Source organism: Protomyctophum parallelum, assembly GCF_964188405.1.
Source record: "Protomyctophum parallelum genome assembly, chromosome: 2".
NCBI lineage: Eukaryota > Metazoa > Chordata > Actinopteri > Myctophiformes > Myctophidae > Protomyctophum > Protomyctophum parallelum.
In genome coordinates this window covers 58,373,993-58,395,369 of record NC_139699.1, presented here as the reverse complement: position 1 = coordinate 58,395,369, position 21,377 = coordinate 58,373,993, and the positions used below count along the sequence as shown (strand labels likewise).

At 42.2% G+C, this 21,377-nt stretch overlaps 2 protein-coding genes across 3 annotated transcripts in view; one reads left to right on the top strand and one right to left on the bottom strand.

Annotated features, from left to right (window-relative positions):
- Positions 1–788: 788 nt before the first annotated feature.
- brf2 (BRF2 general transcription factor IIIB subunit) lies at positions 789–6,267 on the bottom strand. Of its 2 annotated transcripts, XR_014568916.1 has the most exons (5): positions 5,904–6,267; positions 4,098–4,154; positions 3,428–3,749; positions 1,479–2,341; positions 789–1,433 (listed from the first exon to the last, which is right to left on the bottom strand). XR_014568916.1 is itself a non-coding variant. In XM_083759122.1 (4 exons), the coding sequence occupies exons 1-4, from the start codon at positions 6,037–6,039 to the stop codon at positions 1,567–1,569; spliced, it is 1,290 nt and encodes a 429-aa protein (XP_083615248.1). In that variant the 5' UTR covers positions 6,040–6,267; the 3' UTR covers positions 789–1,566. The 2 variants fall into 2 exon arrangements, 1 of the variants encoding a protein (XP_083615248.1); XM_083759122.1 differs by having other exon boundaries at positions 789–2,341.
- A 647-nt stretch (positions 6,268–6,914) lies between these two features.
- The window catches only part of tcf25 (TCF25 ribosome quality control complex subunit), a 51,608-nt gene continuing 37,145 nt past the window's right edge, over positions 6,915–21,377 (top strand). The window contains exons 1-8 of the mRNA XM_083759574.1: positions 6,915–7,263; positions 10,142–10,288; positions 10,425–10,487; positions 10,863–10,990; positions 11,815–11,880; positions 11,974–12,056; positions 15,433–15,563; positions 16,117–16,216. Of these exons, the coding sequence (XP_083615700.1) occupies positions 7,036–7,263; positions 10,142–10,288; positions 10,425–10,487; positions 10,863–10,990; positions 11,815–11,880; positions 11,974–12,056; positions 15,433–15,563; positions 16,117–16,216 (946 nt within the window). The 5' untranslated portion in view covers positions 6,915–7,035. The remainder of the gene's footprint in view (positions 7,264–10,141; positions 10,289–10,424; positions 10,488–10,862; positions 10,991–11,814; positions 11,881–11,973; positions 12,057–15,432; positions 15,564–16,116; positions 16,217–21,377) is intronic.

Sequence of the window (21,377 nt, the reverse complement as noted above, 5' to 3'; positions counted from 1 at the left end):
CTTTGTCAAATATGGCTAAAACAGCTGTTCTAAAAGCTCTCAACGTGTGAGCTTGTAGATGGGCCATTGACATAAAAACGACGGTTCACCACACATCAACACAATACTAAATATTATTTTGGATGTAGATTCATTCATTGTTCACATTCATAATACACACATAAAATGACACTAGGTTTGTTTCATTTCACTTCATCTTTATTCATGTCTTGGCAATACATTAACCCTGAGTGTGCCATGCCAAGGGTGAACTGAGGGAGTGGACAACTAAATAAGACGACTTTTCATCTATTATGTTAACAGTAAAATACCTGTAATTTAACTTCCCCATTTTAAAACAAATTTCCTCCATTATATTTGCGACATCTCCATCTTCCCTGTCTGGGCTAGCATTAGCATAATAATATGTGACTAGTTCAGATCCAATCTGTTCCATTCAGTTGTGTTTTGAATGGTTCAGTTGAATAGTTGTTTATGATTGGCCTAACCTCATGACTAAGGCTTCGTCCACACATATACACAGGTATTTTTTATAAACTGAGCTTTTTCGTTTTAGTTTCTGAAAATCTTTGCGTCTACACGGCCCAGTTTACAAAAATCTCTTCATCCACATGACAACCGTAGCTAAAGTGACGTAGCCAGCCAAAAACTAAACAGTTTTTTTTTTTAAATGTACAGTGGCCTGATTTCTTTTAAAGATTATTTTATTTGGCCAAAAATGCATTTGCGTGTGGACAACCCTGCAAACGCATATAAAAAGCTCTGTTTAAAAAAATGTAACTGGCTACGTGTGATGACTAAGTGACTTTTATTCTTAGAGGTCTGACCTCAGAGAATTGGCAATTACAAATTGGGAGGATTTCCAGCTACTTGTGCATTTCTTGCCCAGTCACTTGCATACTAAGCTACTGATTGGCTCCCGACTACAAGTAGAAAGTAAAATGTGACTTAACAATGAGTTATGTAGCAACGCTACTCTGGTCTTTTCCCCCCCGATTATTCAGTCGGATGGAAAAACAAAGAAAAAAACTGCATCAAATACTTTCATAGTGTTGGTGTGTTTCATAATAAAATGTTATACCAGGAAACAAAGATATCACAAATGCACCATTCTTTGTCACATGAGAGCAGATTACCTCTAATACTGCTAACTTGAACAGACATGTTGAATTTGTTCAATGTGAAAACAATTGTACAAAGACTAACAAAGTCATGGAAGTAGAAAAACTAATCTAATGCAACAATTACGTTTGACAATTGTTAACAATTGTTGCTCACAGTGCATTATATTGAATTTAAAGTGCATTTCTCTCTCTAAACAAGAGTTTCATGTATTTCCACACAATCAAATAACGCAGAATTTGTCTCTAGACTACATTGTAGCCTGACAGCCCGTTGCAGGTTTTAGTCCCGATCCCGGGACAATAATTTGTCTCAAATGTATAAAAGGAGTGAAATAAGAGCAAATAAGTCAATACAATAACGAATGAAAAATAATTATAAAGCAGTACCATTCACAAAATTGTCTCAGATCAGTGTTTTTAATCTTCCTCTGATTGTTCATCCTCAGAACATATTATTTGCCAAAGCAAAGTCCCTAACTTCCTGAGGAGTGCGGAGATATGTATCAATCTCACTGTCTGAAATATCCTCATCACCAGTTACCTCCTTCATCACTGGCCTCTCAACTCTCCTGACCTTACAATTCTTCACACAGGGAGGAGCAAACAATGCTCTCTTCCCCCAATGCGATGCCGAGGCCTGCTTTTCCTGACTGGCTGCGACATCGTGCTGCTCAACACTAGTGCAGGGATCTTTTTCCACACAAGATGTGTTCTGCTCCACCTGCAAAGAGATTTGGGAGGGTGGTGCCTCCTCCTCCACATGTATATGGTTTCCAGATGAAGAATCTTCTAAAGTGGGTGGGAGTGTGTTCTCATGTGATCGTAGCGCACTCCTTAACAGAGCATTCCGGTTCTCTAGGATGTCACCCACCAGTCTCATCACATTATTTGGCGTCACATCCTCCACTACCCAAGGAATCTCTCTGCCTAGCTTACAAAGAACATCCTTGATTTCAGTTATTCTTTTCATCGCCGTCACGTTCTTTTTCACCTTGGCCAGCCGACAGAACTTATCCAGTGTATACTTGAGGCGAATTTGAGTGGGCCTCAGGGACTGCCAGGCCAGGAAGATGGCTGCCATCAAGATGGGGAGGGGCTTGCGGCCTGTCACTATCCAGGAATCTCCTGCCAGCTCCGCCAGGGCCACAGCACGCTTTGTCAAGTCCTTGCTGTTCTCAGCAAATTCCTCTGGAACGTCAGAAGGACCAATTTTGAAACTGAAATGAAGAGAACAATTACATGTTTTCAAAACGCACTAACCTCCTTAAAAGGATAGTTCAGGAATATTACCATTTTCAAAAACCACTAGCCTCATTAACAGGATAGTTCAGGAATATTACTATTTATCATATATCATACCCAGAGTTAGGATTTAGAAGATTTATTTTTCGAGGTCATCCGAAATTGATTAAATACCACCTGTTAGTTGATGGTGTTTCTTTTGAGTGTGGTGTCTTTTACCCTGATGTATCTACAATACTTTTCTTGCCATATAACTGTTAAATGTTAAGCTGCTAACTTTTGTGACTGAATTTCCCTTGCAGGATCAATAAAGGTCTTATATAAATGGTTCTCAGTGGGGCCTGGAGACCTTCAGGCCAGGGCTCTCTGTGGGGGTTCCAGTGGGTCCTCGTCATCAACATGAGTTTTGAATTTCACTATCACTTCACCATCTAGGTTAGCGCAATGAGAATGTATTTGGATCAAATACATTAGGTCTAGCATAGCCTGCCCCAGCCTGTGTGATTTCTGGTCTAGAGGGGTGGGTGCCGTGGAAAACAGCCGGTGGATGCTATTGTTTCACTGATCTGCCTTGGTCTTGCATGTTTTTTTTTTTGTTTTTTTTCGGCTTACGCCTTTTATTGGTTTTTTAAGGGACAGATAGTAGGCTGACAGGAAACGGGAGAGAGATGGGGGGATGACATGCGGTAAAGGCCGTGTCGGGTTCGGGAGTCGAACCCGCGGCACACCGCGACTGGATCACCAGTCCGGTGCCCAGACCGTTACGCTATGGCCTGGGCCTTGGTCTTGCATGTTGCATGCTTCTCCTTGCTCTGCTCTTGATTAACTGTCTCACTTTACTCACCTATCAAAGAAATAATGTAAATAATCACACACACACACACACACACACACACACACACACACACACACACACACACACACACACACACACACACACACACACACACACACACACACACACACACACACACACACACACACACACACACACACACACACACACACACACACACACACACACACACTTGTTTTTTATAACAGCCTTGCATTATACTTACTCCTGGACGAAGGTTGCCAGTATGTCAGTGAGACCAGCCGCTGGAGCTTCAATGTGTAGTAACTTGACCATCTCCTGGTACACCACTGACATCACCAAGGGGTCGGCCTCCAGCAGGCCAGCGATGCTTCCCATGGCAATGGGCCAGTTGTACAGTCTGCAGCTGACCAGCACACAGCAGCCAACCAGAGCCTCTTTCTTCAGCAAACTGACTTTGATGAAATGCTGATGTTGATAAGCTTGCTTGTAATACTTCTGTGAGAGATCCTCCGTGTCCTTGTTGAGCCGGAGGACCCGGCATAACGCAGTCACTCGCTGCAGGCCTTAATGAAGCATACAGACATATAAACCCATTCTGACCTGAGATCAGATTCATACGAGGTTTCCGCCGGACACACACTGGTCTGATGAACCCATTCTGACCCTGAGATCAGATTCTAGAAATGTCAGTCGCTCTTCGATTTTTCAAAAATAGCAGACCTACAAGCTCGTATCGCGCCACTCGGTGGCGCGATATGAGCTTGTAGATCTGCTATTTTTAAATAGCTAAAGCATAACATGATGCTGACACCAAAATGGGTGCCCGGTCAGAATGGGTTAGTAGTGCATGAAAATAAGGCGCAAATTCTTGACAGCATCGATTAGATCTTAGATTGATTGGTAAATCTTACCTTTAATCAGATTTTCACAGGGACGTTTCCCAGCTGTACTGTGACTGTATCCGACATCTATGGGTAAAAAAAACAAAACAAAAAACAAGTATGATAATTTTTAAAACATAAATTTACAGACACCTCGACTCAAAGACCATCAGAGAGTAAAGACATCTAGTCTTGTACACATAACTATGTCAAATATCCCATTATTTTATGAAACATGGAACCATGGGGACAACACTAAGATATGGCAGGTTATGGTGAACTGAAAGAGCCTCCACCCTCCGTGTTAATTTATCTATTTGTAATTATGGAGTCAGTGTATACAAACACTGTCACCTTCCTTTATATCTCGGAGTGAGGAGTTTACTGTGTGCAGCACTAGAAAACGTAGTTGTCACTATTGGACTGATTTAGCCCCTTTCGGGACCCTACGTAAAACTTTTCTGATATGTTGTTGAGTTTTACGTTGGGTCCCTGCTCACTACTGTATTTTCGTATGGAAATTCCTATATGCGGAAGTGGAGATTCTCTCTAAAATAGGACCCGCGGCATGTGACGCCATTATTTTCCTTGAGTTATTCTGAATTCGGTAACTTTAAGTAGCTATACATCCAGCTGCGAATATCTCCTGTGGCGCGGAAGCCGTTAAGTATTTTTAATCTTTGTTTGACCGATTTGGTCGCTTTATTTCTTCTTGTTTGTTTACCGTTTATTGTACCGCCTCCCGGTGTGCGGTTGGCTTGTGAGGCTACGTCCCTGCCTCTGATCTGCTGTGTCATAGCTATAGCGCCACTAGCTAGCCAGATAGGCGGTACAATGAGGTGTCAATAAACAAGGAAGGAAAAGAAGAATCCAAGCTTCCAAATCGGGCAAACATATATTAAAAATACTTAACGGCTTCCGCGCCACAGGAGATATTCGCAGCGGCATGTATGGGTACTTATACTTTACATATTCAGAAAGCCTCATACTGAAGAATATCGTCAAAGAGCGCGGGGAGGCGGTAAACATGTAAACATGAGCCAGTAAATGTTTTAATCAGGTGGCATGGACGACGTGGAACAGGACCCAATGCACTGGGTCGAACAAATGTCAGAAACTTCAGTAGCATTTGGGTTCTGCTTGGAGGGCTAGGACTGATTGAGAATTGTATTAACAATTTGTAGAATGGGGGTTGGGTACTATAACTGCTCCTAAACCATCTTTATCCGTGGCAGAAATAAGACACCGTTCCAACTGATCTCACTGAGGGCTTTTTATTTTCCCAAGTGGCAACCGTGAAAAACTGCAACAAAAACATAATATACTTTTAAATACAATGAAACAATGCAATATGAATGTCCTTGTTGAGTGAAGAAACACAATATGTACACAAACACAATGAAATGTAAACAAACAATACAATAGCAATAAAAGCGAGCCTAATTCAACCTGCCCATGAACCAGACAGACCACAAAACCAGAGCACAGTAGATGGCACTATATCACCATGCATTTATTATGTACCCCAAATAAACCTTCATAATGTTCACATATACATTTTCCGAAAGGTAAGCAATAAAATAGAATAGAAAATAGAATAGAAAATAGAAATAGAAAATAGAAATAGAAAATAGAAATAGAAAAGTACAAAATACCCATTGCTGGGACAGTTACAGGTACAGTTCAAGTAAAGTACAGGTCTGGTCAATACAAAATCTGCTTATAAGAGGATAAAACCAGAAAAAGCACAAAGACTTGTTTACATAAGGGTCCTCCTCGTCTCATTTTCAATTCATCAAAACATTTTAAGACATGCATGTCTCAGAAATGCCATACCTGTGCCCTCATTGAAGTCAATTGTGAGAAGTCCTTCATGTAAAACAGAGCCGCAGTCAACGCAGACCTTATGATGCTCGGAATAGAAGCCATCGTCACTGATGTTGGAGGAGCCACAATCCGGACAAGTCGTCATTTTACACTGGCCGATTATTTTATTGCGTGAATATAAAAACTAACTGCTGAAGTTAAGTGACTGACTGAGTACAACCATAGAGTGCAACAAGAAAACAATATCAAATGTTTCAGGAAATGAAGCAAAGCCGAACGACCAATAAACGTTGCCTTAGTGGCGGGCGGGCAAATCGCTCCGTGTAAACACAATTGGCACATTATAGTTCCGTATCGGTCAAACGTTCCGTTATTTCCCCACAGTCTACTCTACGGACGGACGGTCGGTTTTTTCTTTTTAAATGTATTATATGTGTTTTTTATTTTATTTTATGTGATTCTATTCTTGGTCTACGACTACAAGCCAGTAGAGTATAGTACACAAGTCCACAACAGACACACCAAGTCACCAACTACTTTAAGGAAGTGGGGGAGGGAGGGTTGAACATTGAACATACCTTTTGTTATGTAACGTTTTGTGTTTTACAGCTGTAGACATGTGGCAATAATAATAAAACAAAGTGAAGGTGATATTATTAATATATTCGGTATTCTACCATAATACTGATATATCACTGATATTTATATCACTGATATATCTGAATAAATTGAGTATTCCTTGCCTATGGAGGGCAGCACCCACACACCTGCCTGTCCAGGTCCCAACCAATCAATGTTGGGCAGAAGAACTTTTCCACCAATGACCATCCGTCCACCAAGAGTGTAGAGTAGGAGAGTAGCGACACGCTTTGATCTCGCTGTAGTTCCAAACAGTGCTCCTGGAACTATCCCATTGAGATCGAATGAGCACTTCCGCATTCCATTGTTACAATGGGAGTCAACGCTAGTGTCGCCACTCTCTTACTATATCACTCTGTGTCCCCCCCCCCCTAGCTCTGACGGACCGGTGTAAACAGTGTAAATATAGCATTAGCTGTCATGTAGCTAGTGCGCTACTAGACCCTAGCCTCGATCTTGTCATTAAAGTTCTCTGTTAATTCATCTGTGAATAATAACAATCATGTCCAGCCGGGCCCTGCGCAGGCTGCGGGGGAAGCAACGGGGACAAGAAGCTCTGGACCTCGGGGAGGCTGGAGGAGATGAGCCGCAGCAGCAGGAGGAGCAGGGTGCTGCGGAGGGTGTGGAGGACTTCGAGGAGGAATCCGTTCTACATCAGGCTAAGAATAACAGTAGCAGAAAGGCTAAGAAAAACAAGAATCAGAAGAACCTCAGCAATATCTATGAACTGGTAAAGTATGGATGGAATGTATAACATGTTTGGGCCAAAAGTTCGACACGTTACTAATGTCCATAAACTGATAAACAAGGCGAGCTAATTGTTAGCTTAGCCCTTTTGCTTTTGGGTCTACTCTACAATGTTCCATATGTAACTAGTAGTTCCACAAACCATGTGCAACCCAATTCATTTCGCTCCGATGCCACCAAAATGTGTAACGCCCTACCAACGGTCATTAAGACATGTGAATCCCTTGACTCCTTCAAAACTGCTCTCAAAGGGCACCTACGAACGGATGCAATTCGAAACTGGCCCAGGTCAAATCTGAATCCCCCACCCACACACCCCTTTTCCCCCTCATTATGTTTCTTACTTTCTTTTCCCCTTTTACCTCCTTTATGATGATGATTTCCTGTTTTTTGGCTATATAGAAGTGTATATAATTTGTATGTCTCTAAATGTTATAATGAGACATACAAATGACCCTCTTGTAAACAAGTGTAATGCTTTATTGGGTCTCCACTCACAGTTGACAGTTTTTGTATTGAGTTGTGCTTGAAATGTACTGTAATTCTGCAAACTGTTGATAAATACTTCAATCAATCAATCAATCAACCAATCAACACATGTTTAGTGCTAGTGAGAACAGGAAGACATAAGCAAGTAATTCACTGGATACGTTAGACATGGGGTAAAATCAAATGTGCAGCTTTTTATCTGGGTTGCTTGCATAGGTATATTATGCAATATTGCAAACACACGGACTGTGTGTGTGTGTGTGTGCGTTTGCAATCCAACAATATATTTACATGAACCTCAATTATGCCCAATATGCTTGTAGCTTTTCTAATTGAGGATGGGTATTTATCATAAGGTAATATAGAGCATGCACCTCCACTCTAGCCCAGGTGCTGGACAAAAAGGCAGTACAAGAGGAAGAAATAGAGTCCGCAACACTGGTATCAATTTGAATCAATAAACCAGTGGAGCTGACTCTTTCTTCCTATTTATCATAACATCCCATCCCATTATTATTGAGTGGAGCTCAACTCACAACGTTTTGTATATAAGTGACAGGTGTAGCTTATAATGCTACAGTGAGCGCTAGTAGGAATTTAAAACCGTTAACATAATGTCCATCCCCAGGTTGGCTCTAGTATTCAGTGTGCACACTGCAGTAATAATCAGCTAATATATTTGTAAAGTGAAAGCAGAGTGACTGTGACACTTTGGTAGTTGTTTGGGTTATGTAGTTGACTTGCAATGATGTACATCGAAATATTGGAATTGCCTTAAAATAATAGTCCACACTGCATGGCGTATAAGCCAAAAATGAGCCTAGAAAGCTTCGGCGGTCTGCACCATTGGGCATAGCATTTATTATTTCTACAAATTTTCACTAATAATTTCATATAATTTGCTGCATCAGAAGGCAAGCATTATTACCGAAGGATGAGTTCAAGTCCGTTGCTCTCCCCTTGTCCCCCATATATGGGGACTAGGTTGGTGGAGGGTGTGTAGAGCCCAGGATCACATTAGATGATTGACACAGGGGTGAAAAATGGGTTACAAAATCGTGGGATAAAAAATATTAAGAGAAAAAAAGAAGGCAAGCATTATGTAAGCTAGATGGCATCTCACAATCAAACGGCTCATTACAACGGATGTTTTTGTTTTTACGTCCGGACTCCATGTCCAGGACAGGCTTCAGACACGCCTCCTCAGGATTACAACAACAATATAACTAAAACATGACATGGCCCTACGCAAACTAACACCTAATCCTTCATTTCAGAGCTGCAGTTTATTGTCTCCACCAGGCCGAAGGCATGGGGGGAGAGTATGTTTTGCACTCCGTCTGTCCATCCGTCCGTCCGTCCGTGTGTGTGTGTCCGTGAGCAGCTAATCTCGGCCACCGTTAACCTGGTCGATGCCAAATTTTGCACACACACTCCCTGGATGCCAACGATGAACCTCTGCCCCAAACTTTCCAGAACGGCCTGTTATAGCGCCACCAGGAGGCCACTTTGTGCAAAACAAGTTTTTGCACAGTACACCTACAGATTTTGTCCAAACATCACGCAAATTGGTACACAGTCTCTCTAGAGCCATTCAACGAAACCGGTCTTTCAGATTTCTCAGACTCCATCCTGATTGGTTAAGATTGGCTTCCAAAGTTCATTTACTTTTGTTGCCCTTTTATCCAACCACCAGATGAAGGCAAGCTGCAATGTCCTACATTCCTATCCTGGTGGAGACCTGTGCCCAGAAGGGCACTTTTTCTAGTAATAATAATAATAATAGCTCAGCCTCAAATTTATATAGCGCTTTTCTAAATACCCAAAGCGCTTTACAAGAAGACTAGGAACATACTTTATTCAGAAAGAAAACCAAAAAAAAACAAAGCAAAACAGATGCAACATCAGTGCAAGGTTAAAAGGATAAACGAGGGAAGGGGGTTAGGGGGACATCTTGGGAGGCATACTATGATCCGACGGAGCATTGGTCCGAGATGCGCTGGGGGTCGGGAGAGGGTTGGGGTTAGGTTTAGGTGTGCTGCCCCGGAGGAGGTTCAGGTTAGGGTGAGGGTTTGAGGTAGGTTGTCGTTCAAACCAATGCTCCGTCGGACCAAACATATGAACCCGGACATCTTAACCAGACCTCGGCTGGGGAAAGCTATCCTGAAGAGGTGGGTTTTGAGTGAGAGGAGAGAGGGAGCAACTCTGACATGTTTGGGGAGTTCATTCCAGAGGTTTAGATCTGCTTAGGTATGCTTTTCAATTCTCATCATGCACAGCATGTAATTGTTTGAGGGTGACTGTGAAGCGAGCAGTGCACTGATGTAACCTTACTGTATTTTCGTGCTAACAGCTGAAGCTCCTTTTGACAGATCTGTGATGCAGAGAATGAAGCGGAGAAATTGTCAGCCGATGACGACACGGAGAAGGTTGTTGGGAGTGATGAGCCTGGCAATGAAAAGAAGGATAATAGAAACACAGAGAAAATATGTCTAAAGCAAGAAGAGAAGTCTGCAAAGGTGAAATCAAACAAACAAACAAACAAACAAACAAATAAAGTCAATTTGAGTAGGAATAGTCTGTGCTCCATTTTTCTTTAGCATACTTTTTTGCTAATCTATACTTGAATATAATTTAATCTCTTCTTTCTCTCAGTCTGGAGAAGGAAAAAAGAAGAAGAAAAAGAAGAAGAAAAAGATTTCTCCAGGAGACACGCAGGTAAATAAAAACGTCTGGGTTTCCGAGGCTACAGGTAAAGTTACCAGGAAATATTTGCTGTGTGTCAGCTAATAATGAATGTTACTGTAGGTGGACTACTAGTACAGTAAAGGCCTATTCATAGTCTGAATTTCTGGTGGTGAGGTGACCACCGGAGCTGTAATAACGTGGAGCGGTGGTGAGTAAAAACAGAGAGAAGGGCTGGGGAGAGGGGTGGTTTGCTCTTCACAGAGGCTCCGTGTTGTAGTTGCGGTGGTGACCTCACCACCGATAAATCAGACTATGAATAACGCTTAACTTAGTAGTGGGACCACCATGTTTATACAGTACTAGTGTCATTTTACACTTGGTGTCAATTGACTTACTTGGTTTCAGGAGGATGTGGCGGAGGATGATATTGATGCATTGCTGGAGACCATAGAGCGATCCAACGGTCTCACCCTGCAGAATGAGGAGCATCTTGGGGGCTCAGACAGCAAGCCTGTATTATACGTGGAGCACAAGTGAGGAGGCCCTCTGTTGTTCATCTTAGCCATTAAAACACCAGCATCCGTACCACACATCTGCAAGTCACAATACACTGTGAGCTTGTAGTAGGGCTATTTTCTGCAAAGATATTGAATGTAGAGCATAAACATAAAAGACAGACACTAGTATTGAGTCCTATATATAAATATATCTTATTTTTGACACTTTTGCATTTTCACCTTTTACGTTGCAGACAAACTTTTGTTAGTTAAATCTCATTTAGGCCACGTGACGTGCGTGGATGGAGGGAAACTGACAGAATGGTCCAGAATTTGAACTGTCATCCTCTGAAATTGATAGTTAATTTCCTGCATTCAGTAAAATATGTCATACATTTTATAATCTGTTGACGCGTGGAAAACGTGATAATACAAGCAAAGAAAGAGTCTGCACACCAACGTCTGCTCTGATATGCATTATGCTTTATAGTTGACATAGCTAACAGGGCGGGGGGAAAAAAGTTTGACTATGTAAATATAAGTGGCTTGGTAGGAAGCAGAGATTATTTCTGGCCACCACATACAGTATATCAGTAACGGTTAAAGATCAGTGGGTGTTACGATCTTAATATTGACTAGAGGCTAAAAAGAATACAATATCTAAAGTATCGCAAACAAAGATAACTAATAAAGGGTTAATTTATTACCGTAACCGTAACAGGCGGTTGATCAAATTACAATTTTGAACCAAACTGTGCGGTATCACACAATTTGAGATTGATTGGTAATATTATAATGTGCAGCTGTTGTATTGGGCTTTCTATTATTTTCTAGATGTCAGTGATTTGTGTTTGTTTAAGGAATCTGAATCCAGACACGGAGCTCAAGCGGTACTTTGGGGCTCGTGCAGTACTTGGAGATCAAAGGTAAAATGCATTCTTGGAAGTCTGTTTGGGTTTAAACTAAGGGTTCAAGGCCTTCGTACGGTGTGTTTTCATTTATTTCTTTGACTTTGACAGACCTCGCCAGCGACAGCGGCAGTTCCATCGAAGCACCTGGATGACCATTCCTAAAGACACCTGGCCTCGCTTTAGCCGTCCAGGTAGTTGTTATTTACAGTTTTACATTTATAATTTAGCAGACGCTCTTATCCAGAGCGACTTAAAACACGCAAGTATACATCCAATAAATGTAGAGATTGTAGTACATCTACTTCTGTAACTAACGGGTAAACCAAGAACATGCCAGCAGTCTAAACAATATACTATCAAAATAATAATCGCTACATTGAAACTATAGGATACCAGGTAAACAATGAACCTGTGTTGATTTCGTCGACTAAAACTACGATGGAAAAATGTTCGTCGACTACCTTTTTTCACTGACAAACTAAATGGAAACTAAATGAAAACTAAGCTATGATGACTAAAACTAAGACTAAATATATTGACAACTTCGTCAACAAATAAAAACTAGACTAAAATGTTAGGAAGGGACTATTGGAGAAGAGACCCAGTATAAGTCATTTTCCAATTGGTTGCAAGCTTGTAGATCGGCTATAGTGTAACATCAGCCATTACGATCACATCAAGGCCCACCAAAATACATTTTAGTCGACTAAATCAACTGTATATTTAGTCTACTAAAATCGCATGACATTTAGTCGACAAAAACTAAACTAACACTAAAGCATTCCAGGTGACTAAAATAGCACTAAAACAAAATGAAGTTTCATTCCAAAGACTATGACTAAACAAAAATAGAAATTTGCTGCCCAAAACAACACTACAATGAACCTGGCAGCTGTCTAAATAACATTTCCACCTTTGTGTAATTCATGGTTGTCAAGACTAGGTTAATCCGGGCTATGGTGCAGTAGTCTCTGCAGTCTAAGGTTGCCTTCACACCAGGATGCTATACTGCACTTAAAATTAATTGTCGTAAGGTGAGCTTCGTTTGGCAGGTGTGAAGGCTCATTCGAACTGTAGATCTTTAGCTCCTTCTATATACTACTGTACCTGTAGGTGTACACTAGGTCAGGGGTTCTCAACCCGTGGGTCGCGAACCCTCGGGGGGTCCCCAAATTATTTTTGGGGGGGGTCCCCAATTATTTATTTCTTTTAAAGAAGAAAATAAATATAACTTGTTTTTTTTTCAACTGAATGGCTGGAAAATGAAAATAAAGAGTTTACATATAGTACACGTAGTACATGCATATCCTAATCTGCTTTCAGTATTTATTTATGGTGTATTCGCTCTATTATTAAGGTTATTGTAGTAGCAGTCAATTTATATTGGGGGTCGGGAGGGGGTGAGGCGGGGGTCCCGAGACATTTCCAAAGCATTTCCGGGGGTCCCCGGGCCAAAAACGTTGAGAGCCCCTGTTGTAGTGCACTGTGGTCTCTACTGTAGTGTACTCTGTGCCACTTTACTCTGTGCTGTACTCTACTGGCCACTTTAGGTGGTGCAGCTTTCCGTGCTTGGACATAAATGTATACAGACACACATAGCTCCGTAATGGAGCGGAGGCACCGCTAAAGAAATAATGATTGGGTTTTATAAGCTAAATGGTGCATTTCACACACACATTCATGCACCTTTACATAGATTGTGCATTACATTCACCCATTCACACACACATTCACACACTGATGGCGGCGGAAACCATGCAAGGCACCAACCGGCACATCAGGAGCAATTGGGGGTTCAGAGTCTTGCTCAAGGACACTTTGACACTAACTCTGGGGAAGCCCCACAGGGTTCGAACTGGCTAACCTTGCCATCCAGCTACTCTACCCCTGTAAAGCTTTAGCAAAATACATCAACTCTGGAGTATGTCCTGTAGATCTTTAGCTCCTTCCGGGGACCCCCCGGGGACCCCCACGCGGTAACTCTATCATTGTCCGTTTCGGACACGGGGCGGCCTGTTGGAACCCGGGCCGGCACCCTAAGGGTCTGAAATTTAAAGATTTAATTATTATTCGTATTATAGAAATCACCCTAAGGCCTGCAGAAGTGCTTTTTTTTTATAGTGCTGGAAATATGATACATCCTGCATAACATGAATACACACAGAAATGCATTGATTTAGTCTCCCCCCCCCATTAGAAACATGGCAATACAGAAATAGCCTTGGCACTGCGCTGTCTGCTAGCTGTTCTTTATACTGAGAGGGGGCAGTACAACCAATAATTTGTTGGTACTAGCGGAGTGTCGGTATAGCCGCAAGCTGCTTTAACCCATTCTGACCGGGCACCCATTTTGGTGTCAGCATCATGTTATGCTTTAGCTATTTAAAAATAGCAGATCTACAAGCTCATATCGCGCCACCGAGTGGCGCGATACGAGCTTGTAGGTCTGCTATTTTTGAAAATAATCGAAGAACGACTGACATTTTTAGAATCTGATCTCAGGCTAGAATGGGTTCATCAGACCAGTGTGTGTCCGGCGGAAACCTCGTATGAATCTGATCTCAGGTCAGAATGGGTTAATCAGAGATGCATTTATGTCACAACAGAGGCCACATTGATATTACACAGTGTGGGCGTGATGTCATGATGAAGACCAAACCATACTGTTCGATGAAACAAATGTGGTAGCGCTTTCTTCTAGCTGTGTGTGTGTGTGGACTCAAGACTACAATTGCTCTTATCCAGAGTGAAGTGCAAAACCGAAATAAACTGAAATGAACCGCCTTAACCCATTCTGACCTGAGATCAGATTCATACGAGGTTTCCGCCGGACACACACTGGTCCTGATGAACCCATTCTGACCTGAGATCAGATTCTAAAAATGTCAGTTGCTCTTCGATTTTTCAAAAATAGCAGACCTACAAGCTCGTATCGCGCCACTCGGTGGCGCGATATGAGCTTGTAGATCTGCTATTTTTAAATAGCTAAAGCATAACATGATGCTGACACCAAAATGGGTGCCCGGTCAGAATGGTACAACATGCAATCACATTCTTAACCTCTGTGTTCAAAACAACACGAAGCTACAACTTAAACCATGATTAGAGGGTATGCCCATGCATAAAGTGAGTGGCAAATCAAGTGGCAAAGTGTGTTTGAACTTAAAGTTGTTTAATCCGATCAGATCTTCTGTTGAGATGTATGGCAAGGCCATATAAAATCAAATGCACCATTTAAGGCCAGAAAGTAGTTTTTTGCCACTCTGTAGTCGTTCCTATATAATGATATAGATGATGATGTCAAGCACATCACAGCTCTATTAGAAGAAGAAGCGACCAGAATCTACCCGTATTGTAAACTATCATGAAGATAGTTTAAGATAGTTTAGAATCGTGCTCCATGGACAGTGAAGTGCTATAGGGGATTGAGGTGGCGAACGGAAAGATGAGTCTTCACACTACGGCAGTGTGATCCAGCTTTAATGATGCATTGGTTTGTTTGGGAATTAAAAGCCTCATTGGTTTGGGATGTATAGCTCATCAGCCTGACCCATTGTCTCCCTGCAGGCATCTCAATGACACTCCTGCAGTCTCAGGACGGCCTGCAGTACTTCACGTTTGAGCACAGTCGTGACTACCAGCAAGTACAGTTTAAGTTCCTAGATGCAGTGGAGTCCATGGATCCCAACAACATTGTGGTGAGAACATCCATGCTCTTGTTGGTTATGTTGAAAACGCCTAGAGCAGGCGTCTTTTCCCGGGTTTTTAACCCATTCTAGGCGGGAACCCCTTTTGTTTTTTCAAGCATTATGTTATACTTTAGCTATTGAAAAATCAGCAGATCTACAAGCTCATAGCTTGTAGATCTGCTATTTATTCATGTTTATCGTGAAAATGTGGCGCAGAGTTTTGAATATATTCTTTCACAGTGAACGTTTTTAACTCAAATCTTTGCTTCTGGGGGGGTCGCTGGAACTGCATATTTTCAGATGGGGGTCGGCGGCCAAATACATATAATTCTGGGGGTCCTTGACATGAAAAAGGTTGAGCACCACTGGCATAGAAACATAGGGTTTTTCAGAAAACTGACAGGATTTAGAAGACATTTGTAGAATCGTTCCCAGGTCTAAATGGGTTAAATCACAATCCTGCTACTGATTGTGGGATGTTCTCCTTGTGTTCAATGCATTTCTGTGTTTGTCGTGTGGACAGAGGTTTAGATCTCTCCTCCCTCCCTCTCCTTCCTTCCAGGTGCTGCTACAGATGAATCCCTATCACATAGACTCCCTGCTCCAGCTGTCTGATGTCTGCCGTATACAGGAGGATCAGGAGATGGCCCGAGACCTAGTTGGTGAGAATTATGAATAAAATGTCATTGTCATGAAAGGAGCACTGCAAATTTCTTAATGACAAAGTCGTAAACACTTAATTTACCAAGTACAAGAAGCAGTAATGTATGTCAACATGTTTACTCGAATGTATTTGAGCAGTTCTGTGTCCATCTTTCTACATGGTAGGCTGTGGTAAGGCTATTATTCACAGATCTTTTTGACTGGGGATAACCAGTCCAGTCCTGCATTAATTTTAGCGGGTTGAATCAGAATCAGAAGCCTTTATTGCCATACATGTAAAACATGTTAGGAATTTGTTACGGTGAACAGCATAATATTGTGCAGGCACGGAACTTGGGAGCGGGGTGGGGGGTTGGATTTTTGATCTGCAACAAAGTAAAAAAACTCTGATCCTCACACAACACCTCGATAAGAGCGGCTGTCTGACGGCAGGAAAAAAAATTGTTACACTCGGGCAGCAGGTGGTGTCCTTGAAAAGGCGTTTCTTCAAAATGTGAGTGTTTCGTGGGACTTTTGATAATTGGTTCTCTATCGCTTCCCTAGTTCCCATGCTCTGGAGTAGGGCTGAACGATATGTCGTTATCTCGATGTGAACATGCAGGATATCAATATCGCAATGTAATTATATGGGTGATATAAATTGCTTGTCCACTGCTACTGCCAGCAACATCACAGACGATGCAAGGACACGTGAGTTGAGGAGACGTTGTGAGTTGATTTGGAGCGGCTACATGCATCATTCCGCCTTTGCAACATCATGTCGCTGGCTTACAATTACAATGAATGGTAGACTGCATCGTTTAAGCTGCCCGTGTGAATTTGCCAGGCAGCTAAGACGACAGCGTAGCTTGCTCGTTATAGCTGTCACTCGTTAATTTGTTCCACCTGTGTATTCTCAGAAGCGCATTGAAGTGGGCACAGGGCAAAAGCAGAACCTCCGTCACCGTGACCGTTTTGCTTACAATGATCAGACTCATCAGAGTTCACTGCTTTTTGGCAATAGGCTATGTGATGCTAGAGAGCATTATGCTAATGTAATGCGGTTCCCCCTATCAGTGTTCATGCATGTGTGTGTGTGTGTGTGTGTGTGTGTGTGAGAGAGAGAGAGAGAGAGAGAGAGACGTCAGTATACACTGTGTGTGTGTGTGTGCTGTGCGATGATCATGCATGTTCTGTCACTCCCTGGCCGGCGCAAGTTTAAAAAAAACGCGTCTCGCTGAGCTCGAGGTGACCGCCCTGTTTCAGTTTCTGTTTTCAGACTGTTATTACAGTCATAATTGACATTTATGATAATTTGTTTTTGGTTTGATTGATTGAATTCTTTATTGACACGTTTGAATACAGTACGGATAGAGATGCACCCTAATTTGGAAGTTGGATGAATGTCAATGTGCACAGTATGGTTGTGTTTACTTTTCATAGATCACGGTCATGTCAGTTTTGGATCTATATGGTGACTGGTCACAATTAGGTTACATGGAGTTCACAGTTTGTCCTGGCCTGTCTGTCCCAGATTTGTCTCAAATCATGATTTTATACTGCTAAAGCTCTTACAGGGGGGAATGCAGCCCAAACTGCGTTTCTTTTTGTCTGTAAACAGCGTACAGTAGTTGTGAACGTACCTGCTGTGATTGGGAAGAGAGCAGTAGCCGGCCTGCACCCTCGTTCTTTTCTGTCTTCTCCACGTTATTATTATCCCATTCTGAACGGGAATTGGTGTTTTAAGCATTATGTTATACTTGAGCTCTTGAAAAATAGCAGATCTACAAGCTCATAGCATGGCACCGAGTGCATCTTGGAGAGCGTGCGTTTTTAAACTCAAATCTTTGCTTCTGGGGGGGGGGGGGGGGGGGGAGGGTCCCTGGAACATATTTTGAGATGGGGGTTAAATACATATAATTATATAGGGGTCCTTGACATGACATGGGTTGAGCATCAGTGATATAGGCACATAGGTATTTCAGAAAACTTTCAGGATTTAGAAGATTTTTAGATTTTTTTAAATTTCGATGTCTGGCCTAAATGGGTTAACCTACTCTCCACCACACCACCCTCGTCCTCTTCTGTCTTCTCCATGTTGTTATTAACCTACTCTCCACCACACCAGAGCTGTTTGGGGGTAGCAAGGCACTTGTGTGCAAGCAGCAGCCACCAGACATTGGTCAACTCAACTGTCACGGGACGGGTGGGCGAGCCCGGTGGCAACCGTGTTGTCTACAGTGTAGACAACATGATTGCCGCCGGGACCAATGTCAATGTGGTGGAAATATCTCAAGGATACCAATGACTGACGAGGAGTGGAGAGGACTAATCAGAAGCAGGAGGAGGAGAGGAGTGGCAAATAATTCATTAATTCATTCAAGTTGTATTTATTCAGGGATCAGGAAAAGGATGTGAATTACACAAGTTACAAATCGTTATCAAAACGATCTATATACGATCTATATCACATATATGCCTATAGATATAAGCAGTCGCGTTGCATCTCTAATTCGCCAGTGAGTTAATGACCTTAACTCTTCAACGTATCAATTTATTTTATCCTAAAATACTAGAAGGGGAGACTACTTCCAAAGGGCTAAAAGACACCTACATGAACTTTGAGAGTGATGGTGAATGGTGATTCCAGACATAACAGAAAAATATTGCAACTATGGTTTCTTTCTTCTGCTGTTCGTGATTCTATTATCACTAACAACCCTGCCAAACATGTGATTTCACATTCAGCAGCTCCAATTAACTAATTGAACAATTTGATGTTGGGCTTTTGGAATAATTTATCTCGACTGTCTTGTTTCCTGTAACTAAATTTACTTACGTGATGCAAGGAATGGTTTGACTAGGTGTTTCTGCTGAGATTTTGCGACCTGCACTGATCTGATGCTCCCTCTTTACCTAGGTGGTCTTTATACGAGAACGGTGTTCATAGGAAACGGTAAAATAAAGTATCGTTTGCTGGTGTCACTTTAGACGAGAACGGTGTTTTCAGGAGGTGAAAACGCGACAAAGTGAAACCACCTCCCAGAGTGGAAATCTTTGAGAACGCCGTTTCCTATGGTCTCCATATAAACAGGCGAATCCGCAAAACTTATGACATCATGGCTCACGTTGGCTCACAGCGCATATGTTTATTACATTGATGCAGAGCCATATATGATATAATGGAGTTCCTGAACAAGCCTCCCTCCTCGCCTACAAAGCGCTGCTCATCAGCGATGGTGAATGTAAAGCCATGATGTAAATAAAATGCCTTGTGATAGGCGGCGCAGCAACGTTTATGTAGCCTAATGTATTATAAAATATATAACCATCCTGTGGCGCACTCTGCCTGCAGTCTCTGTGCTGCCTGTCAGCCTGTCTGTCACCTCGATGGATGCGTTAGTAGAAAGCAGGCAGCGAGAGACGTCCACAACCACGTTGTGTTCTGGAAGCGTCACCCCGATAGGGTTGCGTGAAGGGGGAGCTACCATAGAGTATAAAGAAGGATAGAGACTGAACCGGAGCGATAGCCCCGCTCCCCCGCTATTCATGTCGGTGGAAGTTGCTCAGTGGCGTTTTGAAGCACCCGGAAGAACCGTCTACTTCCGCCTTTTTTTCATAGAGTATAGAGTATATATGAATAGAGAAGACACCCGAGTTCTCCTCCCATCCACTTGCATTAAGTTGCTCAAAGGCCACTATGTCCATTTCGCCTCAGGGTTTTCTCTGGGTGCCTTCTCTATTCATATTAAGTTGCAGAGGTGCAATCGCACTCAACGTTAAAGCCCAGCTGCATGGGGTTTCCTCGTCATACTTCCACGGGTCCGCCTGCAGTCCCTCCTCTTACCACTAGGGCGCAGTGCTTCAACTGGGCGGGTGTGTATGTATATATATATATATATATATATATATATAGTAAAACGTCTTTGATACCAAACACATTATACTTTTGACAGAGTAAAACTTCTTTGAACCCAATATACTTTTAAAAACACATGACAGCACTCATCAAATAACATTAAATTTGTCAATGCAAAGTAATACTTCTAAATAAAAAAAAGGAGTTGTAAAAACAAGAACAAAAATATTTGCCACAATACAATGGTCTTAAACTTGAGCACTTTTGTACAAAAAATAAATCGTAAAAAAATTGATAAAAAAAGAAAGAAGAAAATATGTTTTGCAAGTTCTGTCTAGTGTGAACCTTGAGCTTGTTTTCCTGAACAAAGAGTTTTTATCCTGGCTGAGACGCTGGACAAACTGACACGGAGCTCCTCATCAACTGCTCTCAGTATCTCTCTGCGTTTGTTTTCTATGCAAGTCAGGCTTGAAAAACTAAACTCACAAAAAAAAAGGGAGCAGCACTGCCATTGCGTCTGTGATGGCTGGATATTCTTTGCCGATAGCCAACCAAAACCTGTCCAGGCTTAGCTCCTTGAATTTCTTTTTCCATTCATAGTCCTCCCGTATGTCCAATAACTGCTCTCGCTCCAGCATTGGGCTGTTCATGTTTGCCACGTTCAATGGGTCACGGACCCAGTCAAAGTCTTTTCGGCGTTAACTGGGGGGAAATAAATTGCAAATTTGTCCTCCTGTTTCCAGGCAGTTGTTTGCAAAACAGGTAATTCTCTCTGATGAAGTCACCATCCGCGTCACAATCAATGAATCTCATGTTTGCCAACAGCTGTGCGTGTCCACTTATATCTGTTGATTCATCCACTTGCAGTGCAAATTTCCCATTTTGCTTATGACAAAACTCTCGATGTCTGCAGACATGTCTTCAATGCGTCGGCCAATTGTGTTATTTGAGAGCGGCACATTTGCTAATTCCTTTGCAAGATCTGGTGGCACCAAGCCCACACCCCCCGCAAATTTGAATGAACTGGCTATTACTGTTTCTGCCAATGTATGTGGCAATTTTAACTTTGCCAACATCTCTGCGATTTGGTAGCTTAATTCCAGTCCTTTTTCAGATGTCTTTGTGGTATTGCGTATCAAGAGACTTGCCTGCTTCGCTGTGTCTTTCTCCTTTTTTTACAGATTTAACTCACAAACACCAAAAATGTCTGGACTAGGAGAACAAACTGTGGTGGTGGATTTACAGTCAAAGCCCTTTTCGAGAAGGAAGGACCCAGTTAGTACCCAGGCCGGCTGGTCGCTGGCTATGCGCTATGGTTGTTG

Bases quoted from the DNA above. Each gene is read 5' to 3' on its own strand.
- brf2 (XM_083759122.1), bottom strand. From the start codon at position 6,039: ATGACGACTTGTCCGGATTGTGGCTCCTCCAACATCAGTGACGATGGC. The intron at 4,155-5,903 runs GTATGGCATTTC...TTTTACCCATAG, and splicing joins TGACTTCAATGAGGGCACAG to ATGTCGGATACAGTCACAGT. The intron at 2,342-3,427 runs GTAAGTATAATG...TCTTCATTTCAG, and splicing joins CTGGCAACCTTCGTCCAGGA to TTTCAAAATTGGTCCTTCTG.